Raw genomic sequence first — 27,129 nt, 5'->3', positions numbered from 1 at the left:
CTGCCAACCTGGTAAACTTTGGGTCAGTGAAAGACTTTGTCCAAAAGACAAGGTGGGCAGTTTCTGAAGAATAATCCCCAAGGCTGTGCTCTGGCCTACACACACGCGCGTGCGTGCACACACACACACATACACACACACACATACACACACACACACATACACACACACACATACACACACACACACATACACACACACATACACACACACATACACACACACACATACACACACACACACACACACACACACACACACACACGGATGTTTATGGCTAATTCGTGCCTCCCACTCCGTCGCAATTGCCACTGTGCTAACTCTATCACTGCTGAATAGGTTAGGAACCCCGCATGGCTTATTTTCTGGGCCCCCGTTCCTTTCCACTGAAAAGGGGTGTGTAAGAACTGGTGCTGTATAATTCAATGTCAAGGGTGGTTCTGCCCACCATGATTTCCTTCTCTGAAGAGCTCTTCTAGCCCCCAATATTCCTACACACACAATTAACAGCACTGCTTAATTAAGTGTCTCAACCATTCAGATAACAGAGGCCTATTCTGCACGAACAGTCATGAGCCTCCATCCTCAATACTATACAAATAAGAGAATTGCAATAATTGGCACTCGAAGGCTGTAATAACCGAGTCAGAGTGTCTGGACTTCTCTCAATTTATTAAAGGGGAGGGGACGTGGTCCTTTGATTTTAGTTCTATGTGGTGCCCGTGGCATAAGTATGATGTCAAGTTCAGGAGCCTAAGCTAGACAATGAGATCCAGACACAAAGCCTTGGAGGCTCATCAGCTTACGAGGTTTATGAGTACAGGAAAATGTTTCCCTGTTCTTTCCACCTCTGCCGCCTGACTAGGTACTTTGCTGCTTCTCAAGTGATCTCAGATGCCTCCCCAAGGCAGGACCACCTGCATGGAATTCTCGCTGTCGCTGGCAGCAGTGTGTCTGTGAACTGGCCAAGTCTGCTGCAGTGGGCTTAAGATGGAAGGGGAAAATGGGAAGCACCGACAAGGTCTCATTTACGGGTGGGCTGCCAGGAGGGGAAGACTGCACACAAGTTGTACAAATGAGCACTTTCCCAATATTATGGATGGAAAACTCATGACAAAAGCATTCTATCCTAATATAGCTCAACATGTGTTCACAAGGCCAGCCCACTGGACAAGCCCTCTGGGAGTCCCTCGCTTTTAACACAGGGTTATGGCTTTAGCATTTCCTCCATGAGCCGAAGAATTATCGCCCCTCTTCCTCCTTTATAAACTAATGAGGGTTCTCCAAACCCCTTGTGCACGCGGAGACTGTAGCAGGGTAGGGAACGAGACCGATCTTAAAGTACAGCGCTTGGCAGAGTAACGTCTCCTCAGCACACATCTGGGCCACATCTGGGCCACATCTGTGAGAATCCACATTCCTTCCCAGGAGTGTCGATCTCACCCCAGCTAAAATAGGTACTCATAAATATTAGACCGAACCACCCACCTCTTGTGCAAAGCAGCTTTTACTAATTAACGGCACAAACGTCCAGATTCACATCCACGGAGGGGCCTGAGATACTTTAATAAGAGTGTCTCATAATCGCATCTTCCCTCTAGGTTCTCAACAAGTTCTATGACCTTTCCACCACAGAAAGTGTTTCAAGATGTGCATAGACTCCAAGTTTTAATTTTTGAAGGCATCATGCTGCTATGCTTTGGTAGGATTGTTGGTAGGCGAGAGTCCCTTTCTTTTGAATTTTTTTTAACCTCAAAATATGTAAAACACAAAAATCTTAAATGTTTCTTTAGAAAAGAGCCCTCCCTTCCCTTTGGTTGTTGCTTGCTATGTTTATCATTGTTCCAATGTTTCCTGGTAGCATAGATCAATAGATACTATGAACTTGTGTTTTTGACAGTTCTGCCAACGTAAGCATGCCCAAATGTCCCCAAGAGCAGGTATTTTATTGTTAACTGATGTTAGCCTGTGATCGTCAGGGTTTTCTTCTTCTTCTTCTTCTTCTTCTTCTTCTTCTTCTTCTTCTTCTTCTTCTTCTTCTTCTTCTTCTTCTTCTTCTTCTTCTTCTTCTTCTTCTTCTTCTTCTTTCTGCTTGCACCTAGTTTATTTTATTTCGTCTCAAAGGAATGTCTGCCTGAGACTATTTCCAATGTTTCCTTCAACTGAAGGATGCTTTGTCAATGACCACAAGTGCAGAATAGAGTGGTTGAAAACCCAGACCCACGCGGAGCTCATGGAATATGTGCACCAGGTGCCTAGCTACGGGAGGCTCCAGGATACCAAGGAAGGCACCCTGAGCTCAGCTACGGGAGGCTCCATGATACCAAGGAAGGCACCCGAGCTCAGCTACGGGAGGCTCCATGATACCACGGAATGCACCTGATGTCCATCTGCGGGAGGCTCCATGGTACCAAGGAAGGCACCTGGTGCTGAGCTGCAGGAGACTCCATGATACTGAGTAAGCATCTCTGATTAAGAAGATGCCTGTGGAGCAGACCTCTGTATCCCCAAGGATGCTGACCTTGGTTGGGTCCTTGATCATTTCAAGTGTGTAATAAAACTTTCTAATTCAGTAGAGTGAAGGACCAGACTATGTTTGCTTTTCATTCAATGCCTCTAAGAGAAAATGTCTCTGCATCAGGCCAGGGGGCGTGGGCAGCCCAGAGCTGATGGGACTCCTGGTACTTTTGCCTCAACACTTTGACAGTGAGTCCAGCATCAGAGGGAAGTGTGGTTTCTTTCTTTCTTTCTTTCTTTCTTTCTTTCTTTCTTTCTTTCTTTCTTTCTTTTCTTTCTTTCTTTCTTTCCTCCCTCCCTCCCTCTCTCCCTCCCTCCCCCCCTCTCTTTTTCTTTCTTTCTTCTTTCCTTCCTTTTTTTCCCCCTAAGACAGGGTTTCTCTGTGTAGCTTTGGAGCCTGTTCTGGAACTCACTCTGTAGACCAGTCTGACCTCAAACTCATAGAGATCTGCTTGTCTCAGCCTCCCTACTGCTGGGATCAAAGGCGTGTGCCACCACTGCATGGTTCCTATTTAGAGCTGTGGATTGAGAGATAAATAAGAGATAATGTTTCTTTAAATAAGAGATAATGTTTCTTTAAGGAAAAGATACAAATTTTGATACTCACATGATTTTGGATCACGGAAAGAATATCCTAAACATGGGTGTGTAATCACTCACAGCAGACCCTAACCATGATTGAGTATGGCATACTCCAAGCATGAGTGTAAACTTGAGTGTGTAAACTCAGCAGATCCTAGGCTTAGGTGTGTGAACTCAGCATGTCTTAGGCATGAGTGTGTAAGTTCAGCAGATCCTAGGGATGTGTGTGTGTGCTCAGTAGATCCTAGCTATGAGTGTGCAGGCTCAACAGGTCCTAAGCATAGGTGTGTAAGCTCACCAGGTCCTTAGCATAAGTACTTAAAGAGAAAGTCCCAGCCATACACCTTAGAAAAGAAACTGCATTGGACTCTAGAAGAAATCCACTGTGTATGTTATAGAAACTGTAGGCCATAGGAGCACATATTCTTAACTGTATTTGTTAATTAAGATAGAAAACCACAAAGCAATAGGTCCTACTGTTATGATGTCTTTCTAAGTATCAAATTCTCAGACTGTATATAACATTCAGAGAGAAACTGGATCTCACTATGTAGTCCAGGTTGACATAGAGTTCCCTATGCAGACCAGGCTGGCTTCAGATTGGCTACCATCTACCTGTGTCTTCCCCCCAAGTGCTGGGGACTGGCATGGTATTTTCTCTCTCCTACCTTTGGTCGACCAGGAAGACCGCACTCTCAGCAGTTAGCAAAGAGGTTACTGATTCTAATCTCGGCCACCTTGAATCCAGAGAAACCAGAAAGTCTAACCTGTTCCCTCTTTTTCCTTTTAGAACTTAAATTGATGGCTCTACAAGGCCATTTTCTTAGGAAAATGATGAATCTGAGAAAACCAAAATTTAAAAAAAATATTTTTCAGATTTATTTCATGTGTATATATTTCAGGTGTTTTGTGTGAATGTTATATATGTCTGTGCACTGCATGCATGGCTGGTTCCTGAGGTCAGAAAGGGCATCAGATCCACTGAGCCTGGAGTTATAGATGATTGTGGTCCACCTTGTGGGTGCTGGCTATCAAACCTGGTCCTTTGCAAGAGCAACACCTACTTTTCACGGCTGAGCATCTGCCTAGCCCACTGGAAAGCCAATCTCAATTCTTTCAGTCATCTTTCGCTCTGTTGGCTCAACAGCGCATCTTGGTACGCAAGGTGTTTAAAGTATTTTCTCTCTCTAAAGCACTGTGCTTCCCTGCTTAATTCAAGAGCTAACACACCTATGCTGGAAAGCAGGAGGAGGCAGCCTGTGAGCTGTGCGTCAGATCCAGAAGAGTAGTGACTATAACAAGACGTATTCAGAAGCTTCGGCTTTAAGGAACAATCTTGCCTGCCAAAGTTAACCTCCGTCAACATCATAAGCGAGGCGTGACTTGTATTTTCCACAACTACTCTTTGAGGATTCGGAGTCCTGTTTCAAGGAACCCGTGGAAAGGTCCAGAAAATCAGATAGACAAAACCACACCAGTGTGTTTACTTTGTAAATTCCCAAAGCTGGATCAAAGGGCAGTGCAGTGGCTCAATGACTGAAGAGAAGGTTCTGTTCTAGTGCCCCAAGGCGAAATTAGCACCAGAGTAGACACCATAAAGGCAGATTAGGAGATATGGGCTGAGAGGCCGGTGTGGGTTCTCTAGCCAAGCATTCTGGGGTAAATTGTATTTGGTTTCAAACCCTCATCTTGGAAAAACATCACTTAGAAAGTGCAATGGTTTAGACGTTGTCTCCAGAGTCTGTATGTTTACAGCTCGGTCCCCAGGGCAGTGATTTTGGGAGATGGCTGGGAACCCTTTAAGATGTGGGCCCAATGGGAGAGATCCTTACATCACTCAGAGCTGGGGACCCTTTAAGATGTGGGCCCAGTGGGAGATCCTTAAGTCACTCAGAGCTGGGTTCTCAAGGGGAATTGGGAAGCCTTGTTCTTTTCCTGTTTGATGACGGGATCTCCCCCTCTCACAAGGCTCCTGCCATCCACCACGAAGTGATTGGAGTGTCGTGGTTCCCCTTGTAAGAACATTAGCCATGCTGTTTCGACTTGCAGCCTTCCCAACTGTGGGATAAATAAATCTTTTCTTTATAAAGTCAGCCAATCTCAGGTATTTCATTATAGAATGAAAATCTCACTGACATGGGAGGCCTGATAAAAATGTCAGGTCTCCATTTGCTCTTTGTGAAGATTTGTGAAGGCCAAGAAACTCAGTCCATTTATAGCCCAAGTGGGTGTACAGTCTGCACTTGAGGAACTCTGGGTACCAGAATGAACCTGGGTTTGCTTGTCAATGGTGACAAAAACATGCATATTCCAGCCCCACAGGGATCCTACATTGTATCTTGCTTGTTTTGAGACAGGATCAAGCTCACAGTTCTCCTGTTTTCCTGAGTGCTGAGGTCAGGGGTGTGAACCATTGCATCTGGTGCATCTGGCAAGTATATGCAATCTTCAATGTGATTTCTAGAGTGTGCCCAGCTCAGTTCCTCGTGTACAAAAGCCTGAGCACAGGGCTAGACATGCAGTTCAATGGTAGGGCGCTTAACCAGTGTGTGTGAGGCCGGGGTTCAGGACCTAGGAGAGAAAGCAGTGTGTGTGTGTGTTGGGGGTGGCATTTAAAGATTAATTAAAATATGCAAAGTTCTCTGCAAGATCCTGAGCACATGGTATTTATTCGATGGTGAGTCTGTGGACCAAGTGCCCTTGCATCTTTTCATGACATGCTGAGACATCCTTATTACTTCCTTTATCCCAGATCAGCAAAAGAAAGGATGAACTGTTCGCCCAAAGTTACATAGGCAGCAGGTGGCAGGGCTGGGCTTTGACTAAGACCTGTGGCCAAGAGCTTCTTGGGGGAGATATACATTAGGATCAGATGACATCAGTCCCTTTTCCTAATGTCCATCAAACACCCACACTTCACTTGCTAGCACCCTATAGGTCTCACCCCACTTTCTGATGCCTCATCAGATGAAGTGGTTCTGTGGTGAGGTCTGGTCAATACCTAAAGTTAGGAACTGCTTTGCAGACGCTGGAGTCCCCAGGCCTTCAGAAGAAAAAAAGGATATGCAAATTAGATCTTGGAGTTCTGTCTCTGATGAGCTACAGTTTTATTACCAGAAGCAATCATGAATCACAGTAGAAATTTCAGTTAGCCTTGCTGAGACATGTCCAACCACTGTGGCATAAGACGGAAGGTCCTGGGTAAACATGCTTGCATATGTGTATGTGTACAGGTAGGTCATATGTGTGTGTATGTATCTCTATGTATACTCTTTCTATATTCATATATTTTATTATACAATCTATGTCTGTATAAGTACTGTTTTAGGCACATATGCCTACTCTGCAATATACATTTATAAGCGTGCACACATATCAATCTGTATATAAGCATGCATGTTTTTGCACCTTGGAAGGCGTCCACACACATTTTCACAAATGCTCACATATGACTATGTTCTATATGTTCATTCACTCCTCTGCATGAATTGTGTGCTAGCTTTATAGCAGGGCTGATTCTTTCTTTCTTTAATGCCCTGCTCTGCCCTGATTTGATTTGTCAAATCCAGTTTTCTAATTAACCGCTTATTTAAATAACAGTGCCTGCATTATCACGGCATGATTTTCCCTAAAATATCTGCTCCCTTGCTCTTGCTGCACAGCAGGTGCTTGAGAGAAGTCAAGGCTTCTGCACTGACAGCTTGGATTGAGGTATAAATCTTTATTTACCGAAATGAAGAATTTGTTTTATTCAATCTTTTCGATGGGACCTCATCCTACGACTCTCCTAATTGTTTCTCCCTGCTGTGAACACTGGTTTCCAGGGGAGTACTAGCTACACGTGTTGTTGGCTCATGGGCAGGAGCACAAGTTGTTTCACCGCAAGATTTTACCCATTGCTTCTTTCTTTTTCTTTTCAACAATTTTTAAAGTTTTATTTATTTTAAGTATATGATGCACTATCTGCATGCCTACCTTCAGGCCAGAAGAGGGTGCCATATCTCGTTACAGATGGTTGTGTGCCACCATGTGGGTACTGACACTTGAACTCAGGATGATGCTCTTGACTGCTGAGCCATCTTTCCAGCCCCCGACCCATTGTTTCTTTTATTGGTGAGGAATAGTAGGAAAATTCAAAACCCTGACCGTCCGTGAGCCATCAGTCACTGAGTGTGAAGGCAGTTCCACTCCCTGCACTGTGCTTAAATCTGGGGTTACACATCTATAGTCAAATTTAGAAGACACGGTTTGTCTCATGTGGGTGAGCGGTGAGTGCCCTGTGTGAGCTGTGTGCTGAGCGGGAGTGCAGTGAGTGCAGTGTGAGCTGTGTGCTGAGCAGTGGCTGAGGTGTTTCTGCTGAGGACAATGCCTGGGAATTCCTAATGGTACCGGATGAGCCAAGCTCTCAGGAGTGGTTATTGATACATGCGCTTGTGTGCGCATGTGCGCATGCACACACACACACACACGCACACACTTGTACATGTTGTGTATGTGTGCATGAGTGTGTACAAGAGTGTATAGAGACATGGGAATTGTCCCTGACTCTCACTTTGCTTCCTGTTGTACGCCCAAAGGGAGGCTTCTGGAGTGAGAAGTCTGCCTAGTCCCCACTTATCCTAATGTTGCAGACATGCCTATATGAGGGATGGGTATCCCAACTGATAAAAACACACGTGAGCCTGGCATAGATATGGGGAGGAGAGTTTGATTAAATCATTACAGCACAGTATATTTCTTATTTCCAGAAGTGTTCTCTATGATTTTCCCATCCCTGTTTAGGTCTGTACTCCATTTTTTTTATTGGATTACATGCTTCTTGAGTTCTTTGTATATTTTGGAGATCAGACCTCCGTCTGATGTGGGGTTGGTGAATATCTTTTCCCATTCTGTAGGCTGTCATTTTGTCTTGTTGACTGTGTCCTTTGCTTTAGGGAAGCTTTTCAGTTTCAGGAGGTCCCATTTATTAATTTTTTCTCTCAGTGTCTGTACTGCTGAGGTTATATTTATGAAGTGGTTCCCTGTGCCAGTGCGTTCAAGTGTATGTCCCACTTTCTCTTCTATAAGGTTCAGTGTGGCTGGCTTTATGTTGAGGTCTTTCATTCATTTGGACTTGACTTTTGTGCATGGTGATAGACATTTTCATTCTTCTACATGTTGATATTCTGTTATGCCAACACTATTTGTTAAATATGCTTTCTTTTTTCCATTTGATAATTTTTTGCTTTTTTGTCAAAAATCAGGTGTCCCATCCCAAAGGGATGTGGAAATTGCAGTAAGGACTGCTACAGGGGAATCTGATGAGTTGGACATTTTTAGAGTTCTCTCTCTCTGATGAGTTGGACATTTTTAGAGTTCTCTCTCTCTCTCTCTCTCTCTCTCTCTCTCTCTCTCTCTCTCTTTAGTGTGTGTGTGTGTGTGTGTGTGTGTGTGTGTGTGTGTGAGAGAGAGAGAGAGAGAGAGAGAGAGAGAGAGAGAGAGAGAGAGTTGTTTGCTCTATATTTGGAGATGTATGTCAATGTGCATTTTAACATTTCTGTTTGAGCTGTCCTCTGAAATCCAGCTTATTACAGCAAAGAACAAGACTGGGCAGATCTGAACCGATCAGTGAATCCATAAACCAGCTGTCTGAGTCAATGCTCTCAAAGAACTACCTGAAGCTATTGGTAGAGCCACTATCTATTAAATATGGTTTGAACATCACTAAGACCCAGTTATGAGATGCAAGATGCTCTGAGCACGTGCATGATGCCAGGGGTGGAGACTTTCACAGCTGATAAGCCAGACGTAGGCACACTGCAATTGTATTAGGCCGTGTGGGAACAGACTGTATGAAAAACAAAGACATTTCACGGTTAGACATGGGTGCTTTTCTCACAATACCATTTTATGTATAGGCAAAGAGTCTTCCAAAATTAGAAAAACATCTGAAATTCACAACACTTTTGGTCTCAAGTCTCTCAGATTAGGGCTACTCAGGTCATGTAAGCAGTACAGAGCTCCACACGGAGAGCTTCCTATGACCTGACTCTAATGGTGGCTGATTGATTGGTGGGCTGAGCGGTGCTGATGGGGATGACCTGAGAGGTTTTGTGAGCAATGCTACGGGGAGGGCAGGATTTGCAGTGAGATCCTGATCACAAGGGCTGTAGTTAATGTCTCAGTAGTTCTCCCATGATCAATTAGGAAGAAGATAAATAACTACAAGCAACCCCGCAGCTCTGGCTCCAGAGCTAATGCAATTCTGAGAAGAACGGGGTGACGTCAGCTCTCAACCCCACAAGCAAATGGTTTAGGATCTAGCTTACAGCTATTAGGCCTTGGGGATACGTGAATAGTCTATCAAGAAATTGCAGGGCTGGGGAGATGGCTCAGTGAGTAAGAGTGCTTGCTATGCAATCATAAGGAGCTGAGTTTGAATCCCCAATCCCCATATAAAAAGTTGGGTGTGGCTCTGCATGTGCCTGTAACCGCTGTGCCATGCAGAGACAGGAGGATCAGTGGGGCTTGCTGGCTCCCAGCCTAGCTCCAGGCTCAATGAGAGACCCTTTATCAAGCAAAGAAGTCAAGCCAGAGATTGATGGAGTGGGACATCTGGTATCCTACACACATACACGCACACACCGTGCGCGCACACACACAGCTACCACCACCACCATCAACAACAACAAAAGTCATGAAGTTAGTCCAATGCCAAATTATCTCTTGATGGGATTATCTGCATTTAGTCTGCATTATTATCAAGAATTAAGAGTCATGCTGACAATTCAAAACAAGACTACAGAGCTTCATGAAGCTTACAGTGGTTTCTGAGCATTTGGTTTCATGGCATTACTAGGGTTCTTGCAGAAATTTCTACGTGGCTAGGCCTTGGAGCCTTTCTCCAGGGCAGTTCCCACCGCGGCTGCCTCTGTTCCTTCATCTCTCATCGCTGCCTTTCCTCCCGTCTCTGCTGTACAGTATGTGCCACATCAATAAGCATAAATAATAGATCATCAGTCCATTTCCTCAAGGCACCAGTCACCCTCCTTGCTTATGACTTGGGACTAGTTTATCACTGTGGACCTGTGCCCCATGGGGTTAGGGTCACAGTGTTCTTCCACAAAATTAGATACAGTGAGTGATCTGTGCTCCAGCCTGAATGCTCTCAAGATGTATATTTAATTTTTTTCATTAGCAGGCAAAATACAATGTACGTACCATAATACAATCTCCCTCACCCTTTATCACTACTGTGGGTTACCTTAAATTCTCCGTATCTGGGTTGGGTAGTGGTGGGACACACCTTTAATCCCAGCACTCAGGAGGCAGAGGCTAGTGGGTCTTTGTGAGTTTGAGACCAGTCTGGTCTACAGAGCAAGTTCCAGGACAGCCAAGACTACACAGATAAACCCTGTTTTGAAAAACCAAAACTAAAACCAACCAACAAAAACCAAAATCCCCCCCAAACCCAAGACCCCCTCAAAACCCAAACAAAAACAAAACCCCACAAACAAATCACTTCATCCATTCATCTATTACCTACACATCATCCATCCATCAATCACATGTATCTGTCTATCATGTATTCATCAATCACTTATCATGCACACACACATGCATACATACATTCAACATTGAACATAGTTGTATGGTGCGGGAGAATTGTCTGTATTCTGTCAGTCATGTTATAAATAAACGCTGATTGGCCAGGCAGGAAATATAGGCGGGAAAACCAGACAGGAGGTAGAAATGATGCAATAAGAACACGAGAATCCTGGGAAGGAGGAAGCTGATCCCTCCCACTCCGGCCCAGACCACAGGATGTGATCTGCCCCACTGAAAAAAGGTACTGAGCCACATGGCTAAAATAGATCAGAAAAATGGGTTAGTCAAGATGTGAGAGTTAGCCAGTGAGAGGCTAGAGCTAAATGGGCCAATCAGCTTATAATTTATGGAGACCTGTGTGTGATTTTCTTTGGGGATAAACAGTTGAGGGGACCTGGTGGGAGGACAGAAAACCCCAACAACAAGCAAGCCAGGCCCTTCATGTTACAGCTGTATGGCACAACATACAGATATATATGCTGGTATTTGGAGCATAAAGGCAAAGCTGCCCTATAGGTAGAGGCTCCTAGAAAGAACCCAGGCTGCAGCTTGGACCAACGGCAACTGTGCTGCATTTCCAGCTGCCTCTGCATGCAGTCTTTACCCCCCCTGCCCATTCACTTTACTTGAAGCTGGACAGACAATGAATGTCACAGAGATCTTCTGTAGTCTTGAAAAGGTGGCCTGGAGCAAGAAGAGGGTGCAACTCTCACTGGGTTGCTTCAGAGGTGCTGGGAGGAGAAACGACAGGGAGACCTTGGAAGTGAGGATGCAAGGTCTTGAGATGTCCTCGTGAGAGTCCAAGCCCTCCTGAGACAGGGGACTGCCTATAAACAGAGTCACTGCCCTGGAAATGTTCTCAGGAACTGCCTGCTAGAGTAACTGCCTGAGAGAAAAGAGGGTACTGTGATTTGCCCAAGGTCACAGCATAACTAGAGGCCAAACCAGGCAGAAGGCTCAATTTCCTGCCTGTGACTAATAGCCTTCCCTTGGTATCTGTTTCTCTAAGTAGCTCTTGGAATGCAGTTACTGGTTCTCTTTCCCCCTATAGTTCTGTGACTTACTGAACCTCCGGCCTCTGACCTGTTAAACCATCATTATGTTATCCAAAAGGCGTCCACCACTATCCTTGCTTTCTCAGTCTTTGAACGATTTGACAGTTGAAATACAAGCAGAAATGTCATTTATACCCGGTGCTGTTGAGACACTCAGGAATCACTGGCCCGCCAGCATGCTTTCCAGCCAGGACCAGCAGGGCTACTGACTTTCTGTTCAGGGTGGTAGGTTTTGGAAAAGTGCCAGTCTACTCCTTTGCCCTGTCCCCAGCTTGCTCTGCTAACAGCTGCAGGAGCAGTACAACGTATCAAAAGTGAGACAGCGTCGTGAGGAATTACTCAAATTAGAGATGGTGTTGTCCCGGAGCAGCTAGGAGCACCCGCGACAAAAGTCCCAGCAGCAAATGGGTTCCATCTGTCTGCGGAGTTTCCCTGGGGGACAGGTTTCTTCTGGGTGGATAGTGTGTGTCAGAAATAGACACAGCGCTTCAAGTGGCACTCTGCAGTCAAAATTGATTAATTTTCTCTCGGGCTGTTTGTGAATCTGCAGATTGTCAATTTTCCCTGTCAGAGGCACCCGACGCACAAGACGGGAGAACCCTGGGAGTCTGACCCCAAGTGGACTTTTTGAGATTGGCAAGTGTTTTTAATTGAGGAGGAATGTTGTTATGGAAAGCCTGGTGGATTGAGGACCTGACAGCCTCCATCTGGGTGCACTTGACGGCTAAGGCATTTGCTGGCTGCAAGGCTTTCTGCTCTTGGCCACAGCTGTGCCTCTGCTGAGTCTGGCCCTGAGCTGAAGGGCTGTGGAACAGGGTCCCATGCTGCTCCAGGGACCTGGCATACCGGGAAACAGAGAGGCCTGTCTGGAGCGGACTCGCCAGCTGCAAACACTTCGTTTTGTACAAAAGTAGTCCACTGTGGCTTGCCCGTTTCCTGCGAGGAGGAGGTGGTAGGGTCTTTGACCTGAGGTGAGCTGACTGGCTCTTTTGTGTGCCACAATGGAACATGCACCCAAATTGAAAGTGTTCATCTTGCCTGGGAAACTGTGCATCTTGTGGGCACCGAGGGATCTCTCAGGGCATACCGATCCATAGTCGAGGGCATAAATCCATAGTTGAGTGCGTGTTATATCCATTGTCGAGGGCATACTAATCCATAGTTGAGGGTGTACTAATCCATAGTCGACTGTGTACTAATCCATTGTCAAGAGCAGCTATCCTGAGATGTCTGGCTTTAATGTCAGGTAGGAAAGCAGATGCAGCTACTTGCATTGGCATCTCCCTCACAGACACTGACCTGCTTCGTCTCGGTGTGCTTATTTCTGAACACACCCAGATTTCATACTCACACAGAACTCCGAATACAGTTACTTTGCCAAAGCCGAGCAGTACAGAGGTGCATCTGAAAAATGTTGTGATGTTCAAACCAGTCCCTAAGGTGACTGGAGCCACAGAGTTCAAGGTCAGCTTCCCCAGGGAAAGTCCACAGCAAGTCTCTGTCTTGTGTTTACATCCAAGTTGAGGTTAGAGCAGGCCTTGGGAATTTGCAGTGCTGATATTCCAAGCAATTCATCAAGTGATCATTAAAAACATCATGGGACTTCCAAAATGGAAGTGAATGTCACTTCTGGACTGATTAAGGAGCAAAACAAAACAGAACACACATTTCAGCCTGACCAGTTCCCAGAGAGCTGTCCACTGAGCGTTCTGAATCAGAGGCAGGGAATCCATACCTCTCTGGAAGTTTTTGTCCATCATTAGCTTGAAGCATGCGTCTCTGGAGGATCTGGGCAGGTCCCTGTGACAGTTGTTGGAGTTGATATGTCACAACCACTTTTAAATACGGCAATTTCCGTGTTCAGCAGTGATTTTTGTCTTGTGAGTGCATTTTGCAGAGTATGAACGGCACACACACACACACACGTGTGTGTGTGTGTGTGTACTAATACACACTCATGGGGCGGGGCATGTGCGTGTTTCTATTCCCCATTAAAGGACTAGCGTGCCTCAAAGTTCTTCTAAATGAGCAATGTCATAGTTGACACCAGCTATATGTGCAGTTTGCAGATAGAGAGTATTGACACACCCAGGCACTTTTGTGTCTTCTGAGACTCTTCCTGCTTCATTCTCTCCAACAGATGTGAGCAGCGAAGAAGCAGAAGAAAAAGACTGGGGAGAGAGTTGGGTGGGTAAAACATTTCCTGTGCACAGCAAGGACCTGAGTGAGAGCTCGTGTTAAAAGCTGGACTTGGTAGCACGCTTCATCAATCCTAGCGGGCCTTTGGAATAGTGGGAGGTGGAGACCCAGGGTTCCTGAAGCTCACAGGCTAGGGAGCCTGTCACACACAGCGGCCACTACCAGAGAGACCTGCCTCAAACAGGGCAGAAGGAGACGACAAACCTCTGATGGCCTCTGACTTCCACAAGCACACTGTGGCATATGTGCGCCTGCATTCACCCCGTCCTAAGAGCCCTCCTGGAAGGATGAGGGGACCATAAGAAACCCTGGCTACCAACTGGCTGAGGGTGTACAGGATGCAGAGACCCCAGAGGATAACCAACACAGATCCTTCTCTTGTGAGGTGCAAGAATTGGAACAGAAAGTGTCCAAGAGAAAACAAAATTTTCTTTTGATTTGAGTTTGAGACTCTTTTTTTGAGACAGGGTTTCTCTGTGTAGTCTTGGTTATCTGGGAACTTACTCTGTAGACCGGGCTTGCCTTGAGATCACAGAGATCCACCTGCTTCTGTCTCCCAGGTGCTGGAATTAAAGCTGTGTACCACCCCCGCCCCATAAATTTGAGATTTTTAACTGTCAGTTACCTAAGACGAAATAGATAACCTTGGGGCTGCTGGAATACTCGTTCAGCGGCAAGGGTGGGAGGGTCAGGGTAGTATACTTATGCAGTACATTTTATTCATCAGTAAAACAAAAATAAAACTGCATCATGAAGATGTTATGGGCCGTGTGTATTAAACAGATGAAGCTGATAGGAAGTTACAAAAGGCACTTTCTAGAGGGAATCCCTTCCACCTTATACTTTCGTTGGCCAAGTGCCTGGAGACTCTGCACATGCTCACATGCATCGCTTCCTTCTGTGAAGACTAGCACTCCTGGTCATGCGCAGTGCTTCTCGGGATGTTCTGGGCGTCTGAGATTTCATGACCCTGCCCATCTCTGTCCTCCACTTGGGTTGACTGTGGCAGGATGTGGCAGGATGGCAAGCGGATCACGATTCTCAGGCAGCCTTCTGAGGCAGATTTTTCTCACAGGCCTTTGGAGTGTTTCAATAAGAAAAGAAGGAAGCAGGTTATGGAGTCAGCCACCCTCTTGAAAAATAAAAGAAAGGCTTAAGAATTTCCTGAGACGATGCCAACCGGAGCTTGGGGGATTTGGGAAGGTGCAATAAGCCTTCTCCCTCAGCATCATTCCCCGCTCCCCTCTGGAGTCTCCAGACGCCTGGGGATGATTGTTTAGCTGTGTCGCCCTTCGTTCCTAAGACACCCTTTCCTCCAGGGGAAGCAAACCTAACCATCTGCAGTTAGTTCTTGGGAGTCAGAGCCAAGGGTTTGGTGTGGCCAGGCCTGCAGGTAGAGAGTGCTGAGGGGGTATCTGAACACCCGGTTAGGACTTGAGGTCAAGGAGAACGTGCTGCGGGCTGTTATGTCAAGATGACAACAGAAGCCGGGCGGTGGTGGCGCACACCTTTAATCCCAGCACTTGGGAGGCAGAGGCAGGCGGATCTCTGTGAGTTCGAGGCCAGCCTGGTCTACAAGAGCAAGTTCCAGGACAAAAACCAAAAAGCTACGGAGAAACCCTGTCTCGAAAAAAAAAAAAAAGATGACAACAGAGCACCAAGTACAGCTAATGGAGAATTCTTCCTGCCAGGACCAGAATTACAAGACAGGCGCTTTATGGTTCTTTAAATCATTTTGTTTTCGTTCTCTCCCTCTCCTGGGAGCCACAGATGATCCCTTAATGCCAGATCGTCCCATCTTCAGTGGCTTCCACCGTCCCGCCAGGAGTGCTGGCCGGATGGCCACACACTGGACCATCATAGTACAGCAGCTCCGTCTGCTCAGAGGATGACGGGAAGGGAGGTGGGAACGACAGTACCACGTGGAACTGAGCAAAGTTTGGAGCTTTTGGGAGATCTGAAGAGGCAAGAAGTGACCAATGCTAAATGAAAGGTGAACCAGCCAGGACACGTCCCCTGGTCTGCCCTGTGCATCCTTGGTCCGCAGCTTGGCTTGAGTTCCAGATGCGCCTGTCGCTAGTGTATGCCCCTTCCATCTCTCAAAGCCTCCACATTCACATCAGTGAGGGGAGGCTGAAAATAATATTTACCTCACGAGACTGTTGGGAGTGGCTGTGTGAACCAGGCTTCAAAGGGCGTCGGTCGCCTGTTGCTACGCATCTGTAAACTGCTCTGAGTTCTTCGTTTTCTGTATTCCCCGGTTTGTGTAGATGTAAGGGAGAGGATAATTTGATACCAAGGTCTCCATGTGGCTGTTTGCTTGTGATTTATACCCCATCCACAGTCCTCTTGTTGTTGTGCTAGGAATTGAACTTGAGCCATACCCATGGCCCTCCGCACTGAACCCCAAGTGCAAAGCAAACCCTCTGCACTGAGCCCCAACTGTCAGACAGCAGAGAGAGAGAATGGGAGTCATCACGTGTGCAGCGGCAGATGTATGCTTGTTCATTAACTGATTAGTTTGATGATGCCGCTAGGAAATTAAAAAATCTTTACAGAGAGCTCTCCCCTTAGGGCATCTATAGTCATTTTGTTTGTTCATTTCTGTTCAATCTAAGTAAATAAAACAATTCGGAAGGAGACGGCCTAGGAAAACGACTTTGTGGGAATCATGCAATTGCTGTGCTAAGGAAGGGATCTCTCCAAACATATCTATCCATGCTGCCCGCCGGCTTCTGCCCACAGGCTTGCCCGTTTGAGTCGGCCTTCTTCTGCCCACAGGCTTTCCCGTTTGAGTTGGCCTTCTGCCCACAGGCTTGCCCGTTTGAGTCACCAGCCGCTTCTCTTTTCCTTCTCCAGAGCTTGCGTCTGAAACTACAGGGCATTTTTCTCTCCCGCTGTGAGCAGAACGTCCTTGCTCTCAGCCTACACTGAACCCTTTTCCCTCACAGCCTTCAGTAGATGGTCTAACAATGGCTGCTTTGACCTGCACGCTCCTATTCTACTTTACTCACAGAGCTCGAGGGTTATGGATCACATGGCTGCAGGCTGTAATTTTCTATTTTGTTGAGGATGGATTTTAGCTCACAGCGTATACCTATTTCATTTTAGATACTTTTTAATCACATTAAATGAAAACTCTTTTTCATTTGTTACCTGGGCTTAATTAAGGTCAGTGATAAGCGTGTGACGGAGTCATGCTAAGGAGTGTAGCTAGTCACGCGTTGTCTCTGGTCAACCAACAACCGTTCCGGTGCAAGGAGAATGACCTACTTTTTATTTTTTCTTTTTACTTGTGCTTACAAAATGCCTGTGGCATAAATATTTTTGGACTGCTGGCAAGGGTCTCTCCTCTATGCTCCTCACAGAGTTCATCAGTGCCCAGATGTCCAAGGTGACAACCGATGCCAGTAATAGGAAAACCAGGCCCACTTGCTCACTGCAAGAGAACTTATTGCGGGCCTGGTCAGACGTTCGCTCCTCTGGGCTGTAGTTTTCCAATGGCAGAAATTAGAAGCTTATTCTGACTAAATACAAGGACAACACTAGGGGGTGGTGGTGCACGCCTTTAATCCCAGCACTTGGGGAGGCGGAGACTGGTGGATCTCTGAGTTTGAGGCCAGCCTGGTCTACAAAATGAGTTCCAGGACAGCCAGGGCTACACAGAAAATCCCTGTTCCAAAACAAAATCAAACAGAGAAAACCAGGAACTATCAGTCTTCAAGGTTCTATTGCAGTACCGAGAGTCTCTGTCTCTACGCTGCACGTGACAAGCCACTTGTCACCCACACAGGACTACCAAGCACTGCTGATGTGGCTGGCCAGCTAAATCCAAACACACAGAAAGTATGGACCACATCCCACATTCTGAAGCCCAATTACAAGAAAAAAGAATATAAAATACTTTAGAGATATTTGGTTAAATAAAGTAGGTTAATCAAGTGGGCGTTACCCATTTACACTTTTGTACCGTGCCCTGGACAGATCCCATCACATCAGACGCCTGGCTTCCCGACATCAGTACTGTGCCAACGATGGGAGCACAGCGATCTTTAAGGAATCTCAGATGTCCGTGTCTCAGGGTTGCACTGTGGGCAGGGGAGATTGCTCAGCTGGCAAAGTGCCGGCCACCAAGCCTGAGAACCTGAGGTCGATCCCTACAACCCACATAGTGAAAGGAGAGAACCAACTCTGCCGAGCTCCCCTGTGACCTCCACATGTGCTCTGTGGCACATGAGCCACCCCCCCCCCCCCCCACCCAACAACACATGCCAAAAAGAAAGAGAAAAAGGAAATAGAGCATATTATTAAAAGTAATAATTTCTGGATTGTGATACCCCACCTGAGGTTTCTTTGAAATTGTTTTATCTTTCAATCTTCCGATAATTAAGATTATAGTTAATCAGAAAAATACAAGTCTTTACATCTTAGCCTATTTTTACAGATCCTATGAAAATCAGAAATACATAAAAAAAAAGAAGTTGGCTTCAACGGAAATAACCTAAGATGATTCAATTTGCCTTTATACTTTTCCATAGTGAATATGTTGCTTCTACACAAGAAAAAATACACTCTATTTAAAACTACATTATCCACCCACTCTTTAGCTTTAAACTTAACTCAGTTAATTTGTATGCTGATTTTCTTAGAGCGCCTGAGGCTTTTATCTCTTACTATATTTGACTAAATAGTAGGTACTTTAGCTTCAATATCATGCAGATATTTAACTACTTTTAGGACAGTTGCCAGCAAACAGCCCAGGACTTGGTGACATGTGGCTAGCCAGGAAACACCTAACAATGCCCATCCAGGGCATGTCATAAACAACAGCCCACACTTGTAGCCCACGCTACTCCGGAGATTGATGCATTGCTCATCTCAGACATTCGAGGTGAGCTCAGGCAACATAGTAGGATCTTTTCTTTTAATCAAATCACTCAAAGAAAGATGTGCTATGTACAGCCGAGTGTCCCATCACTGGGAAAGCTACCACTGCACGTAGGTCAGACCAGCTTCTATAGCCACAGGCGCTCTCAAGAGGCTCTGTTCCCATACACAACAGGTTCAATGTCGGTGGAAACTGTGCCCCTGACATTGGTGTCTGACGCCGGCAGCTATCACAGCCGAGATCAGTCAAAGTTGTTGTTCAGTTCTCGGCTTCCTTTTTATTTAGCTAAGACCCCAGTCCCTGGTGTGACACCACTCATAGTTAAAGAAGGTCCTCCCAGATCAGTGAGCTTGATCTAGACAGGCTTTCACAGGTGTGCCCAGACACTGACCTAATCTAGATCGTTCTTCACCAGCTTCCACAGGTTTGCCTTCTAGGTGATTCTAAATTCTATCAAGTTGGCCCTATCAAGCATCACACAACGATAGGCATTATTGTTCCCAATCCCCGTGAGGCGATACCTCTGCTGGTGATGATCCAAGTCACCAAGATCGACACAGTACTTACCGTTTGTTGTAAAGATGGCTTCTCCCTCCTGGGGTGCAGGGTCGGGGTCCTGGACCACCTGCAGGGCTCCCACTGTCCTCACTGCAGGATCCAAAGTGACTGAACTCTCGTTCACTGTCGTGTCACTGGCGCCCGTGATCTGATTGGTGGGTGGGCCTCCCAGGGAGCTCTCGAAATCAATCGGCAGGTCGTCCATGCAGTCGGCACTGGGCTGCAGGGAGCAAGAACGACCCACCTCAGAGCACATCCTTGCTTTAGAGATGCAATGTCAGCAGCCTAAATATTTTGTCAGAATGTAAAATTAAGCTTATTCTTTCACTGTTTAGTTTTTAAGCCGCTTTGTTGAAAGACATTTCTATGTGGCTTCATATATGTGTAGTTTCGTTGTCATGAACAGATCGTCCCACGTTTCCTTTCTAAAGGTTCCTTTAGATATAAGTATAAAGATTGAATTTCAGGGGTCTGGAGAGATGGCTCAGAGGTTAAGAGCACTGGCTGCTCTTCCAGAGGTTCTGAGTTCAATTCCCAGCAACCACATGGTGGCTCACAGCCATCTGTAATGAGATCTGGTGCCCTCTTCTGGCCAGCAAGCATACAGACAGACAGAACACTGTATACATAATAAATAAATAAATCTTTAAAAAAAGAAAAAAAAAGATTGAATTTCAAGTGCAGCAAACTTTCTATCTATATTTAGATAACTAGTCAGGAGGAATACACGATCTTTCTTTATAATCATAAAACTGGGACTTCTTTTTATGTAGAGAGTTTATTCCCCCACACAGGATGGAGCCAGCATACTGCTAATTATCGTCAGTCTCGTGCATTGTTTACAAACATGATAGGGAAGTGAGAAAGGGAACAGAATCTTACTCACTGGGAAAATACAGGGAGGATACACGCACGTGAACACACACACACACATACATGCACGCACACATGCAGGGTGAGGCTACTTTTTAAAAATGTAAGTCAAAAATCAGCTGTAAAACATATCTCTATGTTCTTAACATGGGATTAGTCACAAATTATACAAATCCTTTAGTCCCCTTCTCTTCCAGATGGGCCTCTGTCTCTTATTGGAGACTCTCATATGTAGCATTGACTGTCTAAACTTGGTATGAAATTTTCTCGGTGTGTTTGATTGATTTGTATGTTGGCTTCTTTGTCATGCAGGATGATGATCCCATGATTTCCTGCTTCCAGAGTCTGCAAAGCATGACAGCCGAGGCCAAGGAGAGGGAATTCTAGGTTTGCACTGAGTGAGTACCATGCTGATACTCACAGATCATTGAAAGCAGAGTCCTTTAACTCAGGGGCCAGGGGTGAGTAGGAGCACAGAGAGACCTGCAGTGCTGTGTGTGGGCTGTCTCTTGAGATCACAGTTGCACTTGGAACCATCAGGTGGGAGCTGTCCCCATCCTCCAGTTTCTCCAAACAGCTCATATCTTTTCTCTGTTCTCTCACCCCTTCACTTTTGCCATCTGTGCCAGAAGCGAGCCAACTCACCAACACTCAACTTGCCAGAAGGCAGTTTATACAATGACCAATTCACTGTTGACTAAATCTGTTGATTTTGGATGGGAACAATCATTTCCAACATTTTCTCCCCACTACCAGTCTCTCTAGCTCCATCTGTTTTTTTCTCTACTTTCTGCCCTCTCACCAGAGGCTCCAATGTAACAACACCAACAACCACAGCATCTACAATAACAACACCAGCAGCCACAGCATCTACAATAAAACACCAAGAACCACAGCATCTACAATAACAACACTAAGAACCACAGCATCTACAATACCAGTATTAACAACCAGAGCATCTATTATAACAACATCAACAACCACAGCATTTACAATAACAACACCAACAACCACAGCCTCTACAATAACACCAACAACCACAGCATCTATAATAACACCAACAACCCCACAGAATCTACAATAACAACACCAACAACCACAGCATCTATAATAACACCAACAACCACAGCATCTACAATAACAACACCAACAGCCACAGCATCTACAATAAAACACCAAGAACCACAGCATCTACAATACCAATATTAACAACCACAGCATCTATTATAACAACATCAACAACCACAGCATTTACAATAACAACACCAACAATTACAGCATCTACAATAACAACACCAACAATTACAGCATCTATAATAACAGCACCAACAACCACAGCATCTATAATAACACCAACAACTACAGCATCTATAATAACACCAACAATTACAGCATCTACAATAACAACACCAACAATTACAGCATCTATAATAACAGCACCAACAACCACAGCATCTATAATAACACCAACAACTACAGCATCTATAATAACACCAACAATTACAGCATCTATAATAACAGCACCAACAACCACAGCATCTATAATAACACCAACAACTACAGCATCTATAATAACACCAACAACCACAGCATCTATAATAACACCAACAACTACAGCATCTATAATAACACCAACAATTACAGCATCTATAATAACAGCACCAACAACCACAGCATCTATAATAACACCAACAACTACAGCATCTATAATAACACCAACAACCACAGCATCTATAATAACACCAACAACTACAGCATCTATAATAACACCAACAATTACAGCATCTATAATAACAGCACCAACAACCACAGCATCTATAATAACACCAACAATTACAGCATCTATAATAACAGCACCAACAACCACAGCATCTATAACAACACCAACAATTACAGCATCTATAATAACAACACCAACAACCACAGCATCTATAATAACACCAACAACTACAGCATCTACAATAACAACACCAACAACCACAGCATCTATAATAACACCAACAACCAAAGCATCTATAATAACACCAACAATTACAGCATCTACAATAACAGCACCAACAACCACAGCATCTACAATAACAACACCAACAACCACAGCATCTATAATAACACCAACAACCACAGCATCTATAATAACACCAACAACTACAGCATCTATAATAACACCAACAATTACAGCATCTATAATAACAGCACCAACAACCACAGCATCTATAATAACACCAACAACTACAGCATCTATAATAACACCAACAACCACAGCATCTACAATAACAACACCAACAACCACAGCATCTATAATAACACCAACAACCACAGCATCTATAATAACACCAACAACTACAGCATCTATAATAACACCAACAATTACAGCATCTACAATAACAACACCAACAATTACAGCATCTATAATAACACCAACAATTACAGCATCTATAATAACACCAACAATTACAGCATCTATAATAACACCAACAATTACAGCATCTATAATAACACCAACAATTACAGCATCTATAATAACACCAACAATTACAGCATCTATAATAACACCAACAATTACAGCATCTATAATAACAACACCAACAACCACAGCATCTATAACAACACCAACAATTACAGCATCTATAATAACAGCACCAACAACCACAGCATCTATAATAACACCAACAACTACAGCATCTATAATAACACCAACAATTACAGCATCTATAATAACAGCACCAACAACCACAGCATCTATAACAACACCAACAATTACAGCATCTATAATAACAACACCAACAACCACAGCATCTATAATAACACCAACAACTACAGCATCTACAATAACAACACTAACAACCACAGCATCTATAATAACACCAACAACCACAGCATCTATAATAACACCAACAACCACAGCATCTACAATAACAGCACCAACAACCACAGCATCTACAATAACAGCACCAACAACCACAGCATCTCCAATAACAACATCAACAACCACAGCATCTATAATAACACCAACAACTACAGCATCTCCAATAACAACATCAACAACCACAGCATCTATAATAACACCAACAACTACAGCATCTCCAATAACAACATCAACAACCACAGCATCTATAACTACATCCACAACAGTATCAATAACCACAACATGAACCACAACATCAGCAACCATAGTAAGACTAACAACAACATCTCCAGCAACAACTCCAGCAACAGCCACATCTATCAGCACCACCCCACAGCAAAACAACTGCAGCAGAGGCCTGAGTGTTCTCTGTGTGTAAAGAACAGGGTGTAAGAGTCGCCACGACCAAACACACTGCACAGTCTAACTCAGCTTGTTGTTCTGTCCTCACCATCCACCAGCCTTTGGAGACAGAGAACGCGCGTGTGCCCTTAGCTCGGTGTTTCATCTTATACTATCCCTCTGCTTAGGATGACATATGCCTACTGCCCTCCTGTTTCCTTCTTATGGTTTCAAACTGACCCGTGGTGACTGCTAATGTCTCTTTAATTCCCAACAATGTCACCATTTCTAAGGAGGGCTCCCTCCCAAGCAGGGGTCTTTGATCCTTTCGGGCCTCATGTGGCACTTGGGTCTGCGGTTATTTGTCAGTGCCCTGTTTTCTCACCACTGTACACAAGAATTACAATGAGCAGCATCCACAGCATCTTGGTTTTGGTTCCCAGGCTTTCACATCATGCCACAATGATTAGATGCTCAGCAAATATTGATTGGATTATTTTATCTGAGTCTCAGATTTCTGCTCTCAAAAGCGGGAGCATATTAGAATCTCGCCAAGATCAATGACAGGGGGATTTTAGAAAATACCTTAAGGACTATAAAGTTCTGTGAAAAACTGAGATATGCTCTGTAAAGGTATTTATTAAACAAAATACCTAAGGGCAGGGTGCTGGGTGGAAGGGGTGTCACCAAGGGCAGACAGTGAGCGCTCGTCACTGTCACAAGCACAAACAGCCCAATGCAGGCATATGCAGCAAGGACTTGTTCAGTCTTTGAAACTGTGACTCCTTGTTGACATTGGTGGCTCTTTTTTCCACACTCCAGCTTCAGCATAGTGCACTTTAACCAAGTTCTTATTTTGTGGGACAGGGGAAAATTTCCTCCATTCTTCATGGAGAAGAGGAAGCAGAGATAGTGAGATCTCCATGACAACAAGGGCAACAACTTTGGCTTGGATGTAACAGGTCAATCTTGTAACAGATCAATCTTGCAGAACCTCGCAATTTATAGTCAATCTACGTGGATAGTCAGAAACTTTTCTACTTCTTGAAAAACCCCCAAATCTTAGTGTTTAAAGGACTGTATCCAAGGCTATGTGCTAATAAAGTTTGTCTGGGTCCTGAAATTCAGGCAGCATGAGGAAAGTCCCCAGATAAATCAATGGCCAATAATTAGAAGCCTACGACTGCACTATCTACGCCAGATTTTCTTTCCAATGGTGGTTTATGTCCTGTTCACATCTGGAGAACAATGATGGTGGGAGGTGCTTCCTGGCCCCGATGCCTGTGTCCTGAGAATTTGGAGGACTCACAAAAACTACTCTTCTGTAAGAGAGCCCTGCACCAGATGGGTAGGTGGGGGGTGAGGCACAGCAATGTCGGCCAAGGAGAGACAGCTGGAGATAACGAACCCTTCCACTGGAGCTCACTTTACAGGCACATGAAGTTATCCGGAATAAAGAAATTAAAAAGACCCCTTCCTTCTCCCTTTAAGATTTCTTTTGACAAAATCTTATGGGAAAATATGCATTGCTATGAGGATTTCCTCAATCAGGAGATGTACTCTCATTTTGCCATTGTGGGAAAGTACAGAAATACAAAATGTCCCCAGCTCTTGGATTGTGACTCATGTTTACTTGTCGATTACCACAGGTGGTCCATATGCGCTGAGCCAAAAAATAACAAAAATACAAACAGATGCAGTACACCTAACTGTCTGTACTCTAATAGTCGGATGGGTCAAATTCACGATGAAGTCATTCCTGAGCTGACACTCTTGCAAGGAGACGTGGTGTGTAGTTTGTCTGTGTAATTTTGAGGCATTCAAGGCTCTGAAGCGCTCCAGTTCTACAGGAGCCCCCAGCATCGTCGGAGATCCAGAGACAAAGGACAAGCAGATGTCAGTGTGCGGGGACGGGCTCCTCCCAATGGTTCTTAAAATAACCGGTGTTATTTTAAAGTGTTATTAAAATTCCAGTGTGGGAGTGTACACCTGGAATACCAGAAATTCCTGGGAGCCTGAGGCAGGAGGATCACAAGTTTGAGACTAGCCTGGGTTGCCTGCCTAGGGAGATTCTATAGAAAAGTAAACTAAATTAAACTAAACTTGAGCTTAGAGTATAGGGGAAAATTAAGACCATTTCTTTAAACTGCCTTAAAAAAATGTTGGTTTAAGATAGGCTTCCTAATTAACACAGCTGTATGCTGAACCAATCATACGCAAAGTTTAAGAATAAAATAAATGCTTGTATTGAAGCATTTTAGGCATAGTGCTACCTGATAACAGCATGATGGGATGGAACCAAACCCCAAGTTCCTCCCAGATCCTGAATCTGTCTTCAGCAAGACAAAAGAGAGCCCTGGGAGGCAGAAGGGAAGCCATATGGCTTGATGCTTCAAGGCAGCCACACAGTGCGCATGCTCATCTTTCACGGGGACGTTCTGTTCTGTGGGGTGTGTGTGTGAGGATGTACCATGTTCTTCATGGCTCTTCAAAATCCTTGGCAAAACCCAAAGATGCTACCGATGTTTATTTTTCTGTGAGCTGAGTGTGCTAAGTCACACAGCCTTGTCAGGCATCAGAGTTTCAGCCAGAGTGGCCAACTGCTAAAAGTTAAAACGCTATTTAGTTTGGAAGTAAGCCAAAAGGCCACTCAGTATTTCTATTTTAGAAAAATTAACATCAATATTTGGAATTCAGTTAGAAGTAGCTTCTGGAGAAATTATACTTCCATGGGGAAAAAAATCTGGAATCAAATATTCAGCACAAAGTTTAAGCACAGAGCAAGGGTTTCTTTGTTTTCTTGCCCTGACCAAAGGGAGAAGTTCTGGCTGTGAAAAAGGCTGCGAGACCATCCTGAGTCACAGGGGTATGTGAAATGGTGCACATGCCTACATGCATGCAAGTGTACAACACACCTATGTAAGCGCATATACATGCATGCATGCAAGTGTACAACACATCTATGTAAGTGCATACATGCAAGATCAAAATGCACACATGAAAAAAAATACGTTCACACACATCAACACACACTCCTACACATCCAAGCCCATTCTTGCAGGGACGCGAGGACTCACATACACACATTGCTGCAATCACATGCAAGCATGCAAGTGAGAGACTAGGAGTTAGATAGATGTCTTTGTAGGCAGACAGAGAGTGAAAGGGGCCATGGCTTGGTAATAAACTGTGAATTTCCAAGATGGTCAGCTTTATCCTCCTATGTTTCCCTCATGTTTCCTTGTGTACTTCTTGGTGGCCTGGCTTATTTCCTATCCTCCTCAGACCAGAAAGGACGACACCCAGCAGCTGGTGTCTCACCAGCTCCCCTCTGAAGCATCTGCCTGATGGTGTTTGTCTCCTATTAGCAGGTCCCCTGCTGATGGACAGATGACCAGGTTAGACACTATCACACAGCAGCTGTGGGCCAATCAGTCATCCTGTCTGTCTTTAAACTGACCGACCCTAAAGTCGGGGAGGAAACTCTTCAGAGGCTTCAAAAGCCCCCAGCCTGGAGAAGTGACCCGATTTTTGATTTTTTTTCGGGTCCCCACTCTGTTGTGAGTCTGTTTTTTTTGGTGTGTGTGTGTCTTCTGTGTGCATGCATTTCTTCAACCCCCCTC

The 27,129-nt window shown here is 44.8% G+C and overlaps 1 protein-coding gene across 1 annotated transcript in view; it reads right to left on the bottom strand.

Annotated features, from left to right (window-relative positions):
- Rnf150 (ring finger protein 150) overlaps window positions 1–27,129 on the bottom strand; it is a 219,279-nt gene that overhangs the window by 21,992 nt on the left and 170,158 nt on the right. Inside the window, exon 6 of the mRNA XM_075976589.1 lies at window positions 19,396–19,606. Within this exon, the coding sequence (XP_075832704.1) occupies window positions 19,396–19,606 (211 nt within the window). The remainder of the gene's footprint in view (window positions 1–19,395; window positions 19,607–27,129) is intronic.

This window comes from Microtus pennsylvanicus, chromosome 6 (assembly GCF_037038515.1).
Source record: "Microtus pennsylvanicus isolate mMicPen1 chromosome 6, mMicPen1.hap1, whole genome shotgun sequence".
Taxonomy (NCBI): Eukaryota; Metazoa; Chordata; class Mammalia; order Rodentia; family Cricetidae; genus Microtus; species Microtus pennsylvanicus.
The sequence above is the reverse complement of the archived record's forward strand: the minus strand, read 5'-3'. Positions and strand labels throughout refer to the sequence as shown.